Source organism: Nelusetta ayraudi, unplaced genomic scaffold (assembly GCF_046127955.1).
Source record: "Nelusetta ayraudi isolate G7.1 ecotype Tasmania unplaced genomic scaffold, CSIRO-AGI_Nayr_v1 ptg000125l, whole genome shotgun sequence".
Taxonomy (NCBI): domain Eukaryota; kingdom Metazoa; phylum Chordata; class Actinopteri; order Tetraodontiformes; family Monacanthidae; genus Nelusetta; species Nelusetta ayraudi.
In genome coordinates this window covers 782242-804052 of record NW_027466175.1, presented here as the reverse complement: position 1 = coordinate 804052, position 21811 = coordinate 782242, and the positions used below count along the sequence as shown (strand labels likewise).

At 47.7% G+C, this 21811-nt stretch overlaps 1 protein-coding gene across 1 annotated transcript in view; it reads right to left on the bottom strand.

Annotated features, from left to right (window-relative positions):
- The window catches only part of ldlrad3 (low density lipoprotein receptor class A domain containing 3), a 64388-nt gene that overhangs the window by 11072 nt on the left and 31505 nt on the right, over positions 1-21811 (bottom strand). The window contains exons 3-4 of the mRNA XM_076050218.1: positions 19748-19873; positions 17987-18118 (exon numbers count right to left, since the gene is read on the bottom strand). Coding sequence (XP_075906333.1) covers positions 17987-18118; positions 19748-19873 — 258 coding nt within the window. The remainder of the gene's footprint in view (positions 1-17986; positions 18119-19747; positions 19874-21811) is intronic.

Here is a 21811-nt window from a genome sequence, read left to right as displayed (position 1 = left end):
AGAACGAATCAGGAGGGTGAAAGGTTGCGCTGGATCACCGAGAGGCTCTGACAATCCCAAAACCTGACGGCTGCGGTCGCCATGGCAACTAGCTGAAAGGTGAGCTGAGAGTGGGTGGCGGCTCGGCCGAGAGTGGACCTGAACGGGACCCGAACGCATGCGTGCGAGCGGATGACGGGGCCCAGAGCGGAGGCTGGATGAGATGAGTGATAAGCGTGGATAGAATCAGAGGCTCTGCAGCGTCCTCAGGAGGGCACGGGGACACTATTATGAAGTGTGGCCTGCAGCCGCGGTGGCACAGAACACAAAAGACAGGATGAGGCAGCAGCGACGGAGGACGTGTGGACTCGTCCCTGCGACGCCGCGCCACTCGTTCGACGCCACTCTTAATCCTCAGAGGACAAAAAGAGAGCCGTGTAAGTTCAGTGTGCAGGCTGTCGGGAATTACAACATCCTCCCGGAGCTGTGAGATCACTCCAATAGGTTGTTTTCACGTGATGTCACACGACCCAGATGGAGGGCAGATGGCTGAAGATGTGTAATATAGAAAAATGCAGATCTTTTGTGTAAGTTACAGTTGCTCCAATCGCTCTGACTGAGAAAAAGAAAATAGTTTTTATTTTAAAGGTTCCAAAGGTTGTTGTTCACAAATGTGGGAAGTTTAAAAAGCTCACAGAAAAACAGTGTAAAAAGTGGATTTCAACCTGACCTCTGCAGCTGGGAGGAGTGCAGTCTGCTAAGGCCAGTGTCTGCAGTGACCACTTCATCAGGTGTGTTGCCGAGCTAACTGGGTTTGGGTCTTGAAACAGGCTCTAAATCTGCACAGTACGAATTCTCCTCAACAGTTTCCTCCATAGACCTGCTCTCAATTTCTACTTCTGGCCCTCCCTCTGAATTCGCACCACCTCTGACTGAAACCCAGCTATAGCTATAGTATTTTTTTGTGTTCTCATTCCATCAGGGAGGAGTTGTTCAGGAGAGTGGGCAGCACCGCCAGGGCAGCGGGGTTGCCCGGGCAGGCTGACAACAAAAGCTGCGTAGGAGGACGAGGCTGAGCAGCGAAGGAGCCACAGAGGAAAAATACACTTTCAGGGAAGATGCGGCCGTTGCAGAGAGGCGGCGGCGGCAGCAGCAGCAGCAGCAGCAGCAGCAGCAGCAGCAGCAGCAGCAGCGTCGACAGCACAGTCTTTTAATAGCCGAGCAGAACAGTGCTCGGCTGCCGGGATCCGAGCCGAGTCTTTGTTGGGCTCACCAGCACCGCCGGCTTCATCTTTGTTTCAAAGAAGCCAGAGGTTTGTTTCATGATGAGTTTAAATCAGCGAGATGAAGTTTTTTTTTTTTTTTTTTTACCAAACTAACTGACTAACTAACAACCCCCCCCCCCCCCCACCTCCCCGTCACACACACACTGTTCTAAAAGCATTCTTCTTGTGGTTACCCCAGATTTTCCACTTTTCTCACTGATTTGAAAGGAACGGTTCTCACACCACGGCGGATAATTAACTCCTGCATTTGCTGCGCGCGACTGCTGTCGTGTGCGCAAATGTGTACAAAGGGGCTGTTTTTTTTTTCAAATCAGGCCTTTGAAATCCAGACATTCGCCACGCAAACCTTGAAGTGACGGCATGAAAGCTTTCACGTCATCATATGTATTTTTACAGCAGCCTTCAGCGTCACTGGGGTCGAAGCGTGTCTGTGTTTTTTTCTTATTTCTAAAGCAGAAATTGGGTGTCGACGCAAACACGTGTGGCGCGCCGCAGCTGTCACTGCATCCTGACGCCTGCAGTGCAGTCAGACTGTGGAGCCGCACGCAACCAGCCGAGGCGGTCGGGGGTCGTTTTCGCTGTTAGTTTTCAAGTTGGGTTTGCAAAGATGCCTGACGCGGACGTCAGCGCCACTGATCACACGCTGAAGCCGTCAGGCGGTTTGCCTCCTGCTGACTGGCAGGCGTTTGGATTGACGCTGCAGCAGGTTGAAGAGCTTCCTGCCGCGCTGTGTCTTCACCGTGACGTGACATGGCCCGGCGCTTGCTAAACTGCACGATGTTGATCGCAAAGCCAAAAAAGAAGTACCCGTTTAGCCTTGTGACACTGTCCTGTGTTGTGGTTGTTGTTGTCGCTAATAGCTGAAATGCACGGCAGTTCATTTAGAATGCAATCACTTCTGCGCGCGGCGCTCCCAGCGCATTGACCCCGACGCGCGGGTGTCAGACGCAGAGCGCGAAGACGCAGCTCCTCGCGAAGACGCAGCGTGCTCGCGTGAACGGCCAACGCCATTAAATCCAAACGTTGTCCCCCCCCGCCCCCACCCGAGCAGCTCGAGCTCAAGCTGCGGAGTTCTCGACCTCGACGTGAATGGTGCGCGTTCGAGAGACGCCGCTCATGTTTCAGCTGAAAGCCTTTAATTAGCTTGTGATTACGAAGAAGGGATCGATTACCGACTGTTGCGGACCTTTTCCCCCGCTAACGATGCAGGGGGATGGAACAGATGTGGAGTAATTGCAGATTTGCTTTCACCCAATTTACCTAAAAATATAATAATAATAACACAATAAACTTGCCAGGTTGAAATATTCACGTTAAATAATCTGCCCTTGCTAATACGGCCAGAAAATAACTCTGCTCCTTACATTTTGTCTGAGCATGAGTTTAATATATCCGTCCATATTTATATGCAGAAGCGGCAGTTAACGCCTTTAGGGCTGCCAAGTGGCCGCATGAACGGCCTCTTTAGGTCTTATCAGGTTAAGGTGCCGTGAACAGAGGGCCACTTTATACTGGCAGGACATGCAACGATAAGCCTGAGCTCAGAGAGGAGAGGAGCAGAGCGGCGTCTGGCTGGGCCCTGGCTGCAGATCAAGTGGGATAAAACCCTGCAAAGACACACACACACACACACACACACACACACACACACACACACACACACACACACACACACACACACACACAAACACACACACACTGCAAACATAAAGGGTATCCGGACAGAGAAACATAAACATTTTTCTCTGCATAAGATAATCAGGTATTTTGCACACATGCAGAAATAATCTAATTCTAATTTGCTGGAAATGATGTCAGCAGCCTTGTGACTTGGACTCTGAACCGTTCCTTTTTCTGCGGAGGAAATGGAGCAGGACCCCTGATACCGAGCCCACCATCTAATCCCCTCTCCTGCAACAATGAGCCCGGTCAGGCAGGAGGAAGTGAGGAGCTCCTCGCCTCTGTCCCTCATTTTTCCTCCCTTTTTTTTTTATTTTTTTATCAGTGTCAAACAAAAGAGCCAGAACAGTGGTGAAGGTCCGTGGCATTGGGCAATCAATGGCCCCTGTCTGAGTGATGACAGCGCATACATATTTACCTAGAGCGTGACAGTCGGGTCTGAGGAATCATGGCGAGAATGGGAATCGGTGGCGATCGGTGCGGGGGGGGGGGGCGGCACTGGTACCTGGAGGTCGGAGATAAGACCGGTCCCCCGAGCGACGCTCCGGAATAAGTGTTTAAAGCACGTCGGAAAAACGGCAAAGAAAAGTGGGGCCAATCACTGACGGAAGTTGGTCACGCTTGGTGTGCAGCCTGCTTGCACAATGGGGAGGAATAATGAGAGAGGGATGAAAAAAATATGCCACAGCAGGAACGTGGGCTTCTCTCACCACAAGGTATGCTAAGTATGTCACCACCGTGCCTGTGTGGTCTCTGGCGTATTCCCCGGATATCACAGCGTCACATTCCTTCGCTCGGTCTGATCCGCCTTTTCTCCCCCTGAACATTTTCTTGTGTCTGCTGGCAACAAGAGTGCGAGATTTAACTGATGTACTGGAAACCTGTTTAAATTGTTGGCAAACAACCCACTGTTTTTTTTATCACCTGCTTTAATAAGTGACCTGTTGCTTTCACTCACAACAGCCTGCGGTGTGACTCTGCAGCCAACCCAGGAAGGGGAACTGTACTGGATAACAGAAGTCAACTATTTTGCAATGCACGCCGACAGAAGGCGAAGAACCCGAATCCAAAGTCTGAAGCATTTGGGTCTGGGCAGAGTTTTTTAATTCAATTGGACTATTCTGGTTTGATTTGAGTGGAATGCAGCATGAACCCAGGTCGAAGCGGCTGACTGTTGGGTTCCAGACAACTCCAGCTACTGTTAGAGAGAGAGAGAGAGAGAGAGAGAGAGAGAGAGAGAGAGAGAGAGAGAGAGAGAGAGAGAGCATTTAGCAAGGAAGAGGAAGCAGGCGCTCATTAGCACAATGAACGCATTGATTAGCATGAGGAATTGCATTATTAAAATGCGCCACTGTCACATTTTCAAAGACGTATGACTCACAGCGCCGAGGATTGCCTGACCTCTGTGCTTCCACTACAGGCGCCGGCAGATTTCCAGACCATCGCTGATGTATCTTCACACACACTAAGGAGGTCATGTTGCAATACGTCAAGATCTGGATTGCTGATATGTTATTGTTCCAATTTGTATCTGCGCTAATTGAGAGAGGGAAAAAGAGTATTGCGTCACTGGGACCATTTGGACTCCATCCAGCTGATGACGACCCAACAGGTCCGAGTACCAGGAGGAAACAAAAGCCACTGGCCTTGCTGCTGAAGGGCACGAGCTTCAAGACAACGCAGCTGACTTCCATCAAAGCCTTCTAAAATCAATTATGCATGCATTTAATTATACAGTCTATACTCTGTATGCAAAGGGACCCCTGCGGCTTATTGGCTGAGTTAAAGCGGCGAGACTCAGTGGGTGTTTAACCTTTATAAGTGAGAGAGAGGAACAACAGACTTTTTTTTCCTGCTATCCTCTCACTGCACAGATTACTTGCACACTATCACCTACTTTTCACTCTTTGCCTGAAATCAGCGCCTCCATTTCCTCTGAAAGCTGAACGTTTGCTTTGTCTGTCTTCCACGCTCTGTATTAAAAACGATCAATTTTTCTTTATTTCTATTATCCAACGCTTTCTGCCCCTTCCGCCACCCCAACAGCCTCCCAACCCCCAACCACAGCAGGAGCCTCTCCACAGGCGAGACAGCCCCATTAATGGGCTCCTCCGAGTCAATATCAGCCCCGGCTGCGTTATCATACACCCACATCACTGCCAGTGTAACCGATCCCTCCTCACCGTGCACCCCTTCCATCGTTGTAATTAACGCTTTTTGCAGATATGCACATTTATTCATTACACCATCCATCAGCGCCCGGCGTCGGCCTCATATTCCGCGGCGCAGAAACACAATCTCCTCAGCTGCGGTGGAAGCAGACCACACATCAGGCGCTGGCAAGTCAGCCTCGCGCCCACCTAATTAATACCGAAGCCACCGGCCATGCATCATCCGCGGCAAGACGAGAGTCATGTGATGCTGCGAAGGGAAGGGGGTTTTGATAAGGTGCGATATTGAGAAAGTTGTGGAAGTGGGGACAACAACTACACACACAGATATGATTGCAGGCACAGGAATCAATTATAAACCAATTATCAAGTGTGCAAGGGGAAAAAAAGCTCTCACCAGTGTAGCAAAACATGCCTGTATCAATCTGTGTCATCTGCATACATATATATATATATATACATATATATATATATATATATATATATATATATATATATATATATATATATATATATATATATATATATATATATATACATATATATATACATATATATATATATATATAAAGCCAACTCAAGCTTAGCGGCTTACAATACACCATCTGAATATTCATATATGTTCCATCCATCTATCCATCTATCCATCCATGCATCCATCCATCCTGCTGCGGCCTAACCCAGCCTTGGGGCAAGGACAAGGCTACACACTGGACAAGTGAGAGCAACAACACACACAGGGACAACATGCAAACTCCCTGGGCTCCGGGAATTACACGTGCAAACCTCGTCGCTCCCATATGCTGCGTTTTTCTTAATTAACACTCCGTTATTAATATTGTCTCATTCAAAAACAGATGTTTGTTTTTTTTTTTTTTGCTGGTGACAAAGCCAATAAAAGAAGTTGAGATAAATGTAGGAAATGTAGCAGTGTCTTGTTTTGCATTACTAGACGAGCTGGGGGAAAAAAAAACATCATTCAACCAGTGTCGGTTGTGTTTTTTCATTCAAATAAACACCCCGAAAAAGGAAATTTTCAGTCCTCGTGAAAATACAACTGACGTGAATTAAGTCACAAAGGGTTTAATGTTAATATTAAACATTAAATATTGCCTGTGATAAAGTGATGAAGTCTGAAAGTAAAGTTAGATATTAAGCCAAAATAAATTAAATCATGCTTTTCAGTGGATTTAAACATTTGAGCTTAGATGAATTTCAGCAATTTGTACTCGTAGTGCTGCATTAATGAGCCCTGTGTCGAGGAAGTCTTCTAATATTTCAAGACATTCCTGGAGAGAACCATCAAATGTATTACTATTGGAGGAGAGTGGGAAGGCCAAGTCAAAGCAAAACGCAGCCCCGAGCTCTTCATAACATTAGAATACAAACAGTTCTAAAAAGGTCTCCCAGTGGAGCGTCGGAGCTGCAGTGAGAAACTGGGCTAGCAGCTATAAAACATTACTCAGAGTCATTTCTGAGGAGCAAGACAGAGCTTGGATCTTCTGTGCAAGGGCTGAATAAAAACCACCAATACAGCAGCACTTCTACATACTTACTGTACATATATATGATTAAGAAGCACATTACAGTCACAATGAAAGGACCGAACTGCCAGTGAGATTGAAACAATTTGCACCACAAAAGGACCGTAACGAAAATGTACTCAGCACAGTCGGTTGTGTGTTATTCACACAATTCTCTAAACACAACACGCCTGCAGTTTCGGATGTATTGCATATTGCATCCAGCAATACAGTGACAAAAACATAGTTGAACCAGTGATGGCAGTTATTTCAGTGGGTGCGAGCAGATTGCCAACACTACTTCAATCCGACAGAATGTAACCATTTTTGTCACGTCAACATTTTTTGAAAGACATTTTCTGGCACACAGTCGTCGGCCAGAAACACTATCAGCGTGCGTGGCTGTTCACGCTGCAGGCAAAGAGATGAAAGTGGCATCAAAACTGGGTACTTCAATAAGCAGTGCATGTCGCTGACAATGAGCTCGGCACACCAGGCGGAAACTGTTTCTCAATCCTTTGGTTTCGTTTCACAGATCCATCTGGTAAAAAGCCCACGGAGAACATTTGGAAAGTGCAGCCCCAAAACCTGAAAGGTGACAGCAAACTACCAGCCAATCACATTCAAGTGCAACAAGCAGGTTTGCCACTGCATGAATATAGCAGTGTGTCATCCCCCCGTGCGCTGGCCATTGTGCACTGCAGTGTTTAACACAACTCGCCAAAGCGCCCCCAGAGTCAAGCGGAACAATGTCGTCCACTGAGGAAAGCCTTTCTGCTGTATTTAATGTAATTTTTTTTTTTATATAAAAAATACCACAGAGTTATAAAAATGGAAGTGTAACAGCATCCACGCTAATCCCATTAGCAGCGGCCACCGTTTGCAATTTTTAGCGGTCGAAGCTTCTCTTGCCGTGGCTTTTTCAGAGCAGTTTGGGAGCAACGGCAGCTTTTCATGCTTGTAGTCGACTGGATCTGAATGATCCACTTACAAAGTGAGTATATAAGGTATATAAAGTGTACTATAGCGAAACTTGTGCTGTTGTCCACCACTCACATCAAGAATTTTTCCAAATCTTGTGCATTTCAATAATAAAAGAAGGGGGAAAAATATCTATTTTCTTCAACCTCGATGCTTATCTGAGACTTGATGCGACGCCAGATAAGAAAATCGAGCATGAAGCCAAGTCGTGGAAGACCAAAGTATAAACGGGAGATGATACTGATAATTCACAATGGATGTTAAGCAGTGCATACAGTGACAAATACGTTTGGCTTCGACACGGGGAATAGCATAACTGAGGTGGCTGTGTTCTCAGAGCGAGGAAACGTTCTAACATTCCTACTGGAAACCCGGCTGACCAGCCGCTCCTGCAGATGTGTAAGCTGGTTGGCCATGCAGGCGAGCATGTCCTTGCACCGTGCACGTTCTCTGCACCAAACTAAGCGGCTTAGATGCTGGGCCAAAGGTGACGCACACCACAGCACCACAATAATCTCCTCCATTCTTTGTGTGTCCGCGCTCCTCTCTGTTCTCTCTTTCCGCTCCTCATCCCCAGGTTCTCCCACTGCCTGGCATTGTTAAACACCCAGCTGGCATGATGGGCTCCATATGATAGCACCGAAACAATGACAAATACATAAAGACAGAGAATTGGAGAGGAGGAGACAGAAAGTGGGAGAAAGAGAACTGTGTTTTGTGTGTGTGTGTGTGTGTGTGTGTGTGTTTGGAGGGATGATAAAAAAAAAAAATAGCACTGCAGCAACAGAGCTCTCTTATCATCTCTAGCGTTACATTTAAGCCGCTGCCATCCAAACAAAGCGAGCGCAGCGCAGTCTGCCAGAGGAAGTGAGAGCAGAGCAGAGAGGCCAGAGAGGAGAGGCCGTGACAGGAGGAGACAAGGCAGCGCAGGGAGGTGGAGGAGGAGGTGGAGAGGGAAGTGATGGGAAATGGGCGGGGGAGGTGGGGAACGCCGAATCTGTGGAAAGTTTACTTAAGGGTGATGGTACAGCAGCCGCAGGGAAGGAAGTTGAGAAAATATGCAGCGGGACGTCTCATCTCACCAGCTCACAGGACGATGCTGATAGTAATGAAGACAGGCACGAAGCAGACTTGTTTGGCCTATTGCCCTAACAAAGTGTAGCAGGCCATCAGATGTTCAGAAAGCAGCAGACTGCAAAGTGTGAAGGGCAGCCAGGGGACGCTCGTCCTCCACTGCTTCCCTTCACTGGGTTTTACTTCACAGCTGAAACTTTGAATAGCTATCACTTGAACCCATCACTCCTTATGATGACGCACAGACGCCATCATCTTTCATTGGCAGCTAATAAGGAGCGATTAAGACCTTCGCTGCACTCCCAGGCTAATCTCCACCCTCCATTACATCTCTGAAATCCAACAATTAACCGCTTTCATTTTAATTTTTCATGACTCATATCCTTTGTGTTGGATTTTATTCCACCTCTGGATGAACAACCGTCCGCTCTCCCGATGATGTCAGTCCACTCGTCTTTGCCGTTTCCTGTCACTTCCCATGTGTCTTGTTTCTGCACTCAACCTCCTTTCCTTCCCAGTTTACTTTATCTCTCCCTCGCCCAGCTCCTCTTCCAGTGTGCCGTCCATCCACCAGCCCTCATGACCTCTCCTCCTCCTCCTCCTCCTCCTCCTCCTCCTCCTCCTCATGTTTCCCTCCACTTTGCCGCTCCCCACCCCCTTCCTCTCGTCTTTCCACACAAGGAATCTCAGGGGTTTTATCCTTTCCCCTCAATGGCCGTGCCACTCCTGCTAATCCCTCATCTCCATCAGCGTCCCTCCAGCTTGGTATCGCTCTCTCCCATACGCCTCCCTTCCCTTCATCTATTTCATTGTTCCCAAACCTCTGCTCTTTTTCATCCACTTTACCTTCCCCTCCTGTTGCCTGACAAATAACTATCACAATCTCTGACATGCAATCTTTCCCCCCCGCCTCTCTCCTCCGCGGGGGCTTTCACTTTTCCAGCGTTTCCTCCTAAGACTCGCCTTCCTTCCCCATTTGCATTTCCATGTAACTCCAACATACACGAACTCTCAAGCCTTCGCAGCACACACACACTCACTGTGTGAAGGCTTTCAGCTTCACCCTCCCCCCCACCTCCCCCACTGCCTCCTCCACACACACCCGCACATTCTATCAAACCCTATATCAACCATAAGGCTCCGGTCTGACGAGCAACCCCTTCAGCTACACCATATCATGGGTGAATGCACACTTTAAGTATTAGCAGAAAAAGGCATTTGCAGAAAATAACCCTGTCCATTACAGCCAGCGCTGGCTGACACCCCTTGCGTCACTCAAGAGTGTCTATCAGTTCAGCACTGATAGCTAATGGCTCGCCCATTTTTGTCTATTGCCTCTGGAGTAAATGCACACGAGCGCAACACAGCTCGTTGTCATAGTTTACTACACCAGTCGCTATTAGGCAAAAGATGTATCCATGCAAAACGTCAAACATGGAAAATAGTACCAATTACAATGCAATAGAATGTTATTCCTCACCCACGTTCTAGTTTTGGGCTGATCGGAATGTTCATGTGGAACATTAGATGATTATTTTAACTTTTGTTATGTATTTACTTTTGAGTAGGTTCAGTCGAAGTCTAGTTTGTTTGCTTGGAAAGCCTGGTTCATTCGGGGAGACATTAATTCGGATGAAGATCAAAGAGCCAAACTAGACTCAAAAAAAGAAATCAGGATATATAAATTGGTCATTTAAAAAAATAGTGCCCTCCCAGCCCCATACACACTATTTCAACAACCTAATCCAACTTCACATTAAACATTTTTGAAACACATTCATCTTTGCTGATGAAGTCCTTCTAATGCCTGAGGGCTCTGTCCTTTTTCCATGAAATATTTAACTTTCTTAGCATACCTGGATATTCAGTTGTGTTCTAGGAAGCAGTCACTGACAGTTACTTCGGAATGGTTGAAACCGGAAGCCATACTGCTTCTGTCTTGTGTTTCTATCTTTCTATTTCTATATAAAAGTAAAATAAGCTGAATTGTTGAGAGTTTAAAAGTGAATCAAACATGAAGAGGGTGTCCAGGGAGATGGGAGGGGCACTTTATTGAAAAATACTAAACCAAGCAATTTGAAAATTGAAAATGTGTTGGTGGTGTCCAAGTGCACATGGAAATGACCCAAAATGTGTTTGCAAATGAAATATCCCTTTTATTACAGCCTCAACACCTCTTGCTTTCTCTGGATGCTTTCCTAACAGCAGTCCAACTGAGGCAGTTGACGTGTCTACAATAGCTTGTGTGTGGTGAATAGTGAGGAGCAGATATGGGAAGAAAAGGCTTCAATGGAGAATAGAGAGACCTTTTTAATCACAGCTGAAAGAGAAATAACAACCTCAGTTCGGTGTTGAGGATGGCACTGGAGGTGTGGTTAGGGGCCAGGGGAGGGTTGGCCTTTCAAAGGCGGAGGCCACAGTAAGACGCTGATTTGAGGCTGAACTGATGCAAATGCAAAGCTTAAAAACGAACCAGTTTGATCGATCAGGTTGTTTTCCTTTGTTTTCGATATTTTCACTGGTAAGGACATTGCATTTCAAAACCAGCTAATCTGTTTTGAGATCACGTTTGTTTGTTGGCGTCAGTGTGATAAAATAAAGAAGTGTTTGACACCCAAACAATTTTATCACGACATGACAAACAAGTGCACGTGTAGTAAAATCAGAGATTATGATTAAAAAATAAAAACAAAAACACCCACTCACATGGAAAGTATAACTGAACCAGCAACAGTACAGCTTTTGTTTGCACTGAAATTCCTGCCTTGGGTGTAGGTCGCCACTTGACCAACATCGTCATGGTGACGGCATGAGAGCCGCGTTTAGAAGGGGGACGCTTGTTAATTTACAGGGGCTTGAACAGCAACGACTGCGTGGAAATGAGTGGTGTAGGTCTGTAAGTGGCCCTGAGAGCGGCCGCCACTGCCAAGGACAACAGAGTCCTAACACAACAGCGGCTCTGACAAGAGCGACACTCCACGCGAGAGAGACATGAAAAATGGAGCTCGGCTCCACACTTGATGATTCGTGGAATATTAAGGCGTCGTATTGCAAAAAAGCTGAATAAAGTACAGCAATGTCCAGGCTCAGCGCCTGCAGATAGGTCCATGAGGACGGGGATTGATGGGGATAATATCTCTAAAACACCCCTGCAAGAGGCGGCGGGTGGATGCTGGTGTGATGGAAAGGTTATGAAATACATTGGAAAGGGGGCACATGGGGCTCAGTGGGCGAGCAGCATGGTGCCTCACAGCTGGAAGGTGTCTGGACCAAAACCCTTGACGGTTTAAAAAGGTTTCAGAGATTGCATGTTCTGCCCATGTCTGTGCAGCTTTCATCTGGTCTGTCTCGGAAAATCAAAAACCTGCAGGGTTCATTTTGGTCCTTATCATTAAGGCAGACAACTAGCCAGATGGATGGATGGATGGATGGATGGATGGATAGACATAGAGAGATAGATAAAAACTCCAACCCTCATTACAGGCAATTGTAGATCTTAATAGAAAATGAGGATTATTTGTTCAGGAGTGATTGCGAACGTTCCTAAACACCAGTCTCAATTTACACCCAGCGAAGACACAAACGTGTTGATGTAAAATCAACACGACATAACTGGAAAGTTACAAACTCTTCAGTTCGACTGTGCCAGCGCCAGCAAACAACATCTGCTGTTGCAACTGTTGAGAAATCCTCTTCAGATGACTGACAGATTGGATTTGCCGAGCGCTGGTGTCAGAGCGCGACTTAGTCAAACAAAAGTTTTATTTTATTTCATTTTCTTTGTCAAAGAAAGGAGAAAAAACTTTTTCAGAGTTCTGCTCCGCTGGCACTGACATGTGCAACCTTCCCTATTTGTGCCTGTCAAGTGTGCGTTGGCATGGTGTGCTGCCGCTGTTGCATTCCACTCCCACCGCCCAGTCTGCTGCCATTCTTTTCCCCGGCACCATTTCACGCTCGCGCCCACCCTTTTCTCTGCATGCCAGCCCCTTTGAGGGCTACTGACGAGGGCCATGAACGCAGCGGCATCTCGGGCCTCGCACACATCGCTGCCTCTAAAAACCCAGCATGGATTAGCTTGTCATTCTAATCTATAACGGCCATATTACCCCGGCACAAAGTCTGACGGCGATCAATAGGGGAGGATGTGGCGGCGCGGGGAAGCCATTAGCGAGCTAAAAGGACTCCGCAGTGAAAAGAGGTGTTTTAATCACTCTGGCATCCCTTTGTTCTTAAAATACGGGGACGACACCATAAATTAGCGTCTGGTTTTACAGGCGGCTAATGGAGAGGCCGGAGTTACAGAGACGGGTCGTCACAATATATACACCTCCGTCTGAATTATGGCTGTTTACCGGCCCAGCAAGTGGCAGGGCCAAGGAAGATAGGTGGCCGGGTACACAACACTTATGCAAAACAGTGGACCTGGTGCGAGTGGATCTATCAAGTGCTTCTTACAAAGCCTGAGGAGGATATAGCAAACAGAAAGCTGCAGATTAGTCTCTGCGGGACGGGAGCATCCCTCCAGTTTCAAATGAGGGATTTGACTTCTCACAGAGCAGCGCTGCACATAAAAACCAGAAGGTTAAAATTGCTTTTTGTGGGCGGGGGTGGGGGTGGTGGGAGTGGGGGATGGTTATGGATATGCTGCGGCGGCGCTCATACTAATGTTTTAGCGGGGCGCACACTCGCCTCTTGCCAAATTCTTGTGATAGGCGCTGCAGAAAAAGTGAGACTCGGGGGAGGAAAAAAAAACAAAACAACGGTGGCAAGTATAATGAGCCGCGGCTCTGTTGTGAAAAAGTCTCGACTGAAGCTGCTTCTTTACTTTTTCTCAAAACCTCAGAGCTCGTGTTCAGTTAGTTAGGACGGCTCAATTTTCCTCAAGCAGGCCAAGGTCAAGGCTGAGGTCAGCCGCTGGTGTTTTGGCAGCGTGCTCGCAGGAGGCTAATGCTAATTGTCAGTTTGCAGCCCAACAGTTCCCTCTGACTGACAGTCCTCCGAGGGCTTGCAGCGGCAATGACGACTGCCACTCCGAGGGGTCACTGCGACAAAATGGCCCCGCAGCAGCACTGCACCCTGGCGTGGAAGTGTATCAGGATTGCATGAAACACACATTTGTATTTGGCTCATTAAAAGTCGTGAGCAAACACGGCCTCCCCCCCCCCCGGGTGCGATGTTACCACCGCAGGCAAAACGACTGTACCCCGAGCATCTGCTCATTTAAGAGACACATGTTGCTTTCCAACAGGAGTCTCTCGCCTGTCAATGAATTCCTGCGGAATAGAGAGCAGCCCAATCTGCGAGTCCTTAACATATTTAAGGACTTGGCTCCCTTTAACTGGCCCAATTTATTGCACCAATATTAAAATAAATAGCCTGAGGGGGAGGCTGAGACGGAAGCATTAATCTCCCTAAAGCGACCTAAGGAAGCTATACAAGCCCATAAAAGTCCAACTTATAAGTGCAGGGAGGAAGAAAAAAGGAAAAAACTGAACAAAAAAACTTTTAACAAGTAGCGGTATGAGTTGTTAACTGAGAGAATAAAGGCTACACACACACACACACACACACACACACACACACACACACACACACACACACAAACATACACACAAGCCAAAATAAACACCTTTGATGGCAGTGCGAGGCTAGAAAAAAAAAAAATCCCATCTTCAAAAGGGCACGTAGGCTTTGAAAGCGTCACCGTCCTCTGGCCCTCTTGTTCTACTCTCACTTACATCATTCCCACTCTCTCCTGCTCCGCTCCGCCACTTCTCCTCCCGCAGACGCGAAGTTCAGCTCGGTTCAGCTCGGTTCAGAAAGAGGCAGAGATTAATCTCCTCCCAGACAGAGGAGATGTGAGAATTAATCGCCCGCCCGCCCGCCCGCTCTCGCCCGCCCCCGCTCTCGCCCGCAGTCGGACCGCCATCTGATACTCTTTCTCGGGCTGGCGTTAATTAATGCCTAATGAGAGACGCTGATGTGTGCATTTCAAATCAATTGCTTTCTTCTGAAGACTCGAGGGGGGCGTTGTCGGACACTTTGGGAAAATGCTCCGTCGCTTATCGCTTTTTTTTTTTTTGTTGCGTTGAATCTATGAAATTGTCTGCGCCGTGACCTTTGTTTCCTCTGGAGGCCGCCGAGTCCTCCCTTTTGTCTCGCTACACACTCAGACCTTGCGATTCGTCATTCTGGGACAGCGAGCGCAATACGGATGTGCCTCATTTATTGACTACGGGACAGATGGCGCTGAAGCGTGTGGACGATCGTGTGGTTTGTGCTGGACTTGCACACGATGACTGAGACGGCTGTCACGAGCGAGAAGATTACAACAGTGTCGTAGTGTTTCGCCAACTCTCTGTGTCATCTGGGTGTGTTCACCCTGAGAACAATGAATGTGGGGCATCTGGAGATGTTTCATGTGCAATCAGTGCTGAGTCACCGCAGGGCACACAGGGCTGCTTGACGCTCCACTTCCTCATCAGTACCATGACTACACGTCTGCCTCCATTTTTAACACATCATTGCACATTTTGGTCTGCGCCATCGCCGAACTGGGAATGAACGGACGGCTGCTTTGTTGTGACGGCGACCAATCACAGTTGAAAGGAGCCTTGTTGCCGCTGGACCGTTCAGCTGCCTGTCCTCTCCCATCGCTTTCAGTCGATTCAAACTGACTTTGTTTATTTATTTATTTATTTATTTTTTTTTACGTTCCCAGCAATTAAGTTTCAAATATTGAATCTGAAACTTACTGCTTGCATTTAGCCGAGTGTGCACCAGGAGAGACTGGGAGGTCGTCGCCTGGATCCCCAGCCAGAGTCTGGGCTGCACTCGGTGCCAATGCACTTTGTTTTAATCTATTTTTGGCCTTAATTAACAAGTGCTGTGCTTGGTTTTTTTGGCACTTAACAGCAATTATAATTCAAACCTAGATACATGTCAGTGCCAGTAATGGTATCAGCATATGTGTTGCTATCTGACTGGAAGCAAAATGCAAATCACACATGGCTTATTGGACGTGTTTGTCTTGGTTTCCTCTCAGTGTTGGACCGTCTACCGCCAGGCCGCCCTTTCCACTGGGGGCAAACACGTGTCCCTTCACCGCACACACACACAACAACAACAACAACAACAACAACAACAACAACAACAACAACACAGCCAGGAAGAGCGGAGAGCTAAAAAAGGAGCCCTGTGCTGCTACATTTCACGCCATCTCTGCCTCGGAGTTGATCTGCGAGGCCTCCGGAGCCGAGCGCCGGTCGGGGGGGACGGAAGCTGTTCTCATCCTCTCCGGATTAGGTTTTCTTCTCGCTCGCTTACATCTAAGTCTTTGCCTCTCGCCCTTTATAGCGAATCACCTGCCTCTCGTCTCTCACGCCCCCCCCCGTTCCCCCCCCCCCCCCCCCCGTCCCCTCTGCCCATTTCTATTCATTGCTTTTCGCTGCCCCCCCACTCTACTTATTATGTTCATGTGGTGTGATTTCCCCTTCTTTATCTCAGTTATCCATTACAAACTCCCCCCCCCCCCCCCCCCCCCACCTCCTCTTCTATCTCTTCTGTACCCCGACGGCTGTGCATTGTTACCTTCTCCAGTCTTGCCACTGTGTCACCTCTCCGCCGTCTCAAAAATCAATTACCCATCAAATAAAACGATATCGGCGGCGCCCTGTGCCGCACTCTGTTTGCGTCTCTGCGAGCCGGATTGTTTGCGAGGCGCCGCGACGACAAGCGGAACGACCGGAGGCTGCGAAAGGAGGAGGACGGCGCTGCACCCGTCGATCCAATTATGAGACGCCTCTGGGGCAGGACAAGCCAACGCTGGCCTGTAAACGACGCGATAGCACGTCCGCTGACGAGACGCCTCCTGATCTCTATTTCGGAGGAGGAGGACGCACAGGAGGAGGAGTAGGAGGGGGAGGATGAAGAGGAGGAGGAGGAGGAGGAGGAGGAGGAGAAGGAGGAGGCCCGGAAAGGAAGCGAGGAAGAGGACGATGCGCTCAGGTGGCTCGCTGCGGATATTGTCGGCCTTATCTGTCACCTGCAGGTCTCTGCTTATTATGTGGAGGGGTGCAGTCAGAACAGAGTGACTGCATGTGTGTGTGTGTGTGTGTGTGTGTGTGTGAGTGTGTCTAAAATCCTAGCGGTGCCGTGACTCTGCAGAGGATCATAAAAATGAATAGAAAAGCTAAAGTGAAAAAAAAAAACAACCTTGCAAACAACTCAGCAGCTCCTCCCTTATTGGATGTGAAGGTCACGTCAGCGGGGAGCTCAGCCTCCTTAATGCTTGTACTCGACTCGGCGCTACACAAGTTTCACGGCTGCAAAATAAGCGAGAGGAACATTTAGGTCATTTGTCCTCCGCACATACAAATATAACTAAAATACGAGCCGCACTTGCAGTTTGGAATACAAAACAGTTGCCAGCGGCGCTAGCTGACGTGGTACCGGAATATATTTTTGTGCGAGAGATTTATAAAAGTTAAGAGCTCGCACCCGCTAAAAAAGTCCAGAAAGTTTTATGTGTACACATAAAAGAGATAAAAGTTGGTTGTCGGTAAATAGACAGCTGAAGTTTCTCCAGCGAGGCACTCGGAGAATCCTTTCCATCAGCCCCGGCAGGCTTGTTAATAAAAGGGCCATGAGTACAGTAGCGCGAGGCTGTCTGTCACTCTGACAGATTCCACTCTGAGGATGATCTCCTGCAACTTCTACTAGCACGCAACCCAGGATTCCCTGACAGCTGTGCCTCTCAGGGGAGACACGTCTTGTTTGCGCTACATTTCCAGGTAACTGACTGGTTTTAACCGTAACCCACGATTTGAAATCGTGATCGTCACCTCGTCACTCCATTAGCAGACCCTCTATTTTTCTTTTTGAGCAGGCATTTACTGACAAATACTTCTGGAATAACACAAAAGCAAGTAAGGCGGCCAGTCATGTCACGACCGATCATTTCATCATCCATCTTGTGCTGCAATCTAAGATACGATGCCTCCAATGGCTGGAAGAAGAATACATATGCAATGCAGTAAGAGCCAAGCATAGCCACCACTCACACACTAGAGGATTCAGTCGTATCACTGAACATCATTATTACAAATAGATTCCACCGCTCATTCTGCCAGAGTTCTAGCAAGTTCTTCTCAAGTTAAGGATCACTGTCCATCAGCCAACAGTGCAGATAATGTAAAGCACATGTTTCAGACTCTGGCCAGCCGCTGGAAGACCATCAGAAGCGTGAAAGCTGACGGCTGGCTCGGTGTTCTTATTGTTATCACCGACTCACCTGCCGTTGTGAGGCAGAGCTCCTCGTCGCTGTTGTCCTGGCAGTTGTCCTGGCCGTTGCATAAGAAGCTTCGGTCCACACAGTGGCCATTGCGACACTTGAAACGGGTCTCGGAGCAGACGAGTGGGTTGCCTGTTGGGGTTGGAATCAAGGCACCGGTTCAGATTTGGAACAGAAGTTACCAGGTTCTCTGTGACTTGATGATACCAGCTTGTTGTTGTTGCTTTGTGACTTTTTTTTCAGGCATTGAGAGATAGCCGAAGAAAAACATGGCAATTACAATTTCACGCGCTCATAGAAGAAACAGAAAACTAAAAACAATGGGAGCCAGTGGGGACTTTAACCGGAGGACGCCGCAAAAACTTAAACAGAAAAGAAAAGTGAAGATCAAGTTGAGCTCCTTAAAAAGCACCCGCTCTGCTTCTGAGTGAGTCAGAATTATCTTGTGAGAAGATCCAAACAATTACACAGCGATGATGCAGCCTGTGTTTGGGAGCGGGGAGCTAAGCTCCGTCATAAAGGCGAGATCGTGTTTGCTATTGTGGAGCGTCGCAGGCCGTGAATATTGCCAGACAATGGCGAGTCGTTGGCCCGACGCACGACGCAGAGGTCGTGGAAGGACAAGTTATATCAGCCTGATAACGGGGGCGGTGTCTGCTCGTTCCAATTGTGCCTACATTGTGTACAACGTTGTGCACATTTTTATTAAACGGTCTACAAGGCAGAGGTGGACCCAGGGGTGCCGAGTCAGGAGTTCCAATAAAAGTCAGCGTTATCATCTGCTTTAAATGCAGGGTTTTATGGTGAGAAGAGGGGCGGCAATGGAGCAGATAATACATTCTTCATAGAACAATATTCCTTTTCGCTTTACGCTTATAATAGGGCCGTGAAAAATAGCAGGAAATGCTGTTACGCTGGGAAAGTGCCAGCCAGACGTTACAAAAACTGAAGCCGAGCTGAAGCTAATACATTTCTCCGCGTCCTCCTTCCGCCACACCTGCATTTTGTGTTTGTGGCAAAACTAAACATGCACAATCATTGCTGCAGTGAAAATAAACATAATGCCAGGGTGACTGTTTAAAAAAATAAATAAATCAATATTTCCACCTTCAGTGCTGGGGGGCAGGAATTGTGTGGAAGGCTTTTCATTTATTAGCTCACCACCTCTGTCCAGTGGGACGCCATAAAATGAAGAAGCTGTCCTAATTGAAATCGGCTGATTCACTTTCTTAATGGTTCCATTTCCTTTACTGCCGTATTCAAACCATAATATCGGTCTCTGTAGTTCAGTGGTGAAATGACTTTCTGTCTTATAAAGCCCTGCACCTCTCGACTGAAGAATAACTGTCAGAACAACTTGAGCCCTTTTAAACTGAATTTGTTGTCTGGTGCGTCTTGCTGCCTGGGGACACCTTTCACCTTTATTGTAGAGGGTTTTCTATTAGGAAAAAAAATGAACTCTTTGGTTCTTTTTCCAACACTAATATGAGTCTCTACGATCCATCCTGCCAATGAACCCCAGCAAATAAGAAAAGCTTCAAGTTTTTGCTAGCTCCACTTTTCAGGGAGTGTGTGTGAGGCTGGAAGTCAGTCTCTAGTGATGTCATAAAGGGCAAAAAATGTATTTTGTTTAGCTGGAACTGTTCATTTTGGAAGAAATGCGGAAGATCTATGGAGAGTTTTGTTGCCAAATCAACAAGACAAAGGTGTCGGCCCATTAAAAAGGCCATTTCCACTTGAAAGTTGTGATTTGACACTTACTGCAGTTGTCCTCGTCGCTCCCATCAGGACAGTCGCTGAAGCCGTTGCAGCGGAAGCGTCCGATGATGCAGTGGACCCCATTTGCACAGGCGAAGAAAGTAGGAGGGCACTTTGACCAAACCTTAGCTGAGAACAGGAGGAGAGTTGAGGAAGCGATGGAGAGGAGAGAGGAGAGTAGAGGAGAGGGGAGGAGAGGGAGAGGAGAGGAGAGAATGACTCTATTGACAAAGGAAAAGCATTGTTCTTGTACACAACATCCCACTTTATCTTTGCTGTGAAGCACAAAGGGAAAGAAGTAAAAGCTAAGCTCTGCAAAGTGAGTTTTTCATTGTCCCTGTGACAGAAATGCGGCTCAAAACAAATTATCTGTGAATATTTGAAAAAAGCAATTAATTATGGCGCCAATTTCCCTCTTGATTTTTTATCATCATTTTTTTTGAAGTGTGAGACGCAGCAGCGAGGGTTCCTACAGGACGTGAGGACACGCTAACAACAGACAATGGTAGGGCTGGTCACACAGGAGAATGTTGGTGTGGATTCAGCAAATGGTTTTATAGAGAACAGAGAGCAGTAAGAAAAAAAGGTCAGCAGCAGAATCTAAAGCCCGTTAAACACAATTATTAAACAGAGCCATTCAAAACGTGGTCATGGGTCTGTTTTTCGCTACCCTGGCCTCTGTTAAACGTCTCCCTTCTAATTTGCATTTGCAATGGCAGAGGATAAATCCTCTAAACTTGTAAATGTGGCTTTGTGCAGGATCTGCAATTGGCGTCATCACACTCGGTGGGGGAACAGAAAAAAAAGCAAAGCTGAGCGATTACAGCTGGGAGAGCGTCGGGACGCAGTCGGAGTGAGAGTGGAAGCTGGAGCCAACGCAGGAGAGGCACGATGAACACACAAAGGGGGCCGGACAACCCACACTCTCCGACGCACAAGTCCAGGCGGCCCAACACAAAGGATGGAACTGTCCGGCAACACGGCTCGGCGCGGCTCGGCACGGCGCCCTCTCCAGCGCCCAAGGACTTACATTATTCCCGCGGCGACGCATTGTGTTGGCCTGATTTATGGCTTCTCTCAAGCTGCGGTGATAATATCCAGCAGAGGCTGGGGATGCACGAAGGTCTGAAGCGCTCTCGACTCCCGGATGAAATGTAATCCGCCGAATGCTGGAGGACGGCGAGGCGAGGATCCGTGCGCCTATGGTGTGCGGAGCCTTTGTTTACCTGGACAGCAACGGCCCCTTTCCAGCACAAAGCCCATTTTGAATGGTATATCACATCTATAATACGCCGGGCAGGGAAACAAGACATGGCTTCGAGGGGCGGGAAGGCATCAAAGAGAAGACAAAAAGGAAAAAAAACAAAACAAAACAGGCATCACGCCACCATGGGAGCTGATGAAACGTGTCTGACTCTAACAAGGGAAATATCATTCTTTATTCACGGCTTTCATTTATTTTACATGTCCAGGATTTTATTTCCGGATATGTCTTTGTAGGCGTCTCTCTCAGGGAGGCTTCCATTATATCCTCCGATTCGGCTGAACAGGCCGGAAGGACTCGGCGGCTCCTCAGTCGACTCCCGCCTCACCTGAATCCTCTAACCCAGTGTTTATGTTCCAAATTAGATGAAAAGTCACACGAAGGGCAAACTCATAAAGGGGCTGGTGGGCGGAGAGGCAGAGCGCTGGTTGGCTGGATCGAGCTAATGTGCTTATCTGCATTTTTGGGGGAATTTGCACGGCCCTTTGCGCCCAGAGCCGCTTCTCAGAGCGAGAAGATGAAAAATTAATTACAAGGTAGCAAACCGAGGCTGGGAAAGTGGGTGAAAACACAAACAACTTCAGTTTTTTTCTGATAACCCAGTGAAGTTTGGAAGATTTTTTAATTCCAGGTAACGCTGCATCACCTCCTCCACTTTCCTCCTGTTAAAGTGCATTCAATCAGTCTTTATCTCCACTGGTTTGACCCTGTTTCTCCCTGGAAGTGCTTCAGATGCTGCATTTCCCCTCCATCTTTCTCGCTTCTTTTCATAAAGCAAGGCAGTGCGCTGCTTGGCTTCCAAA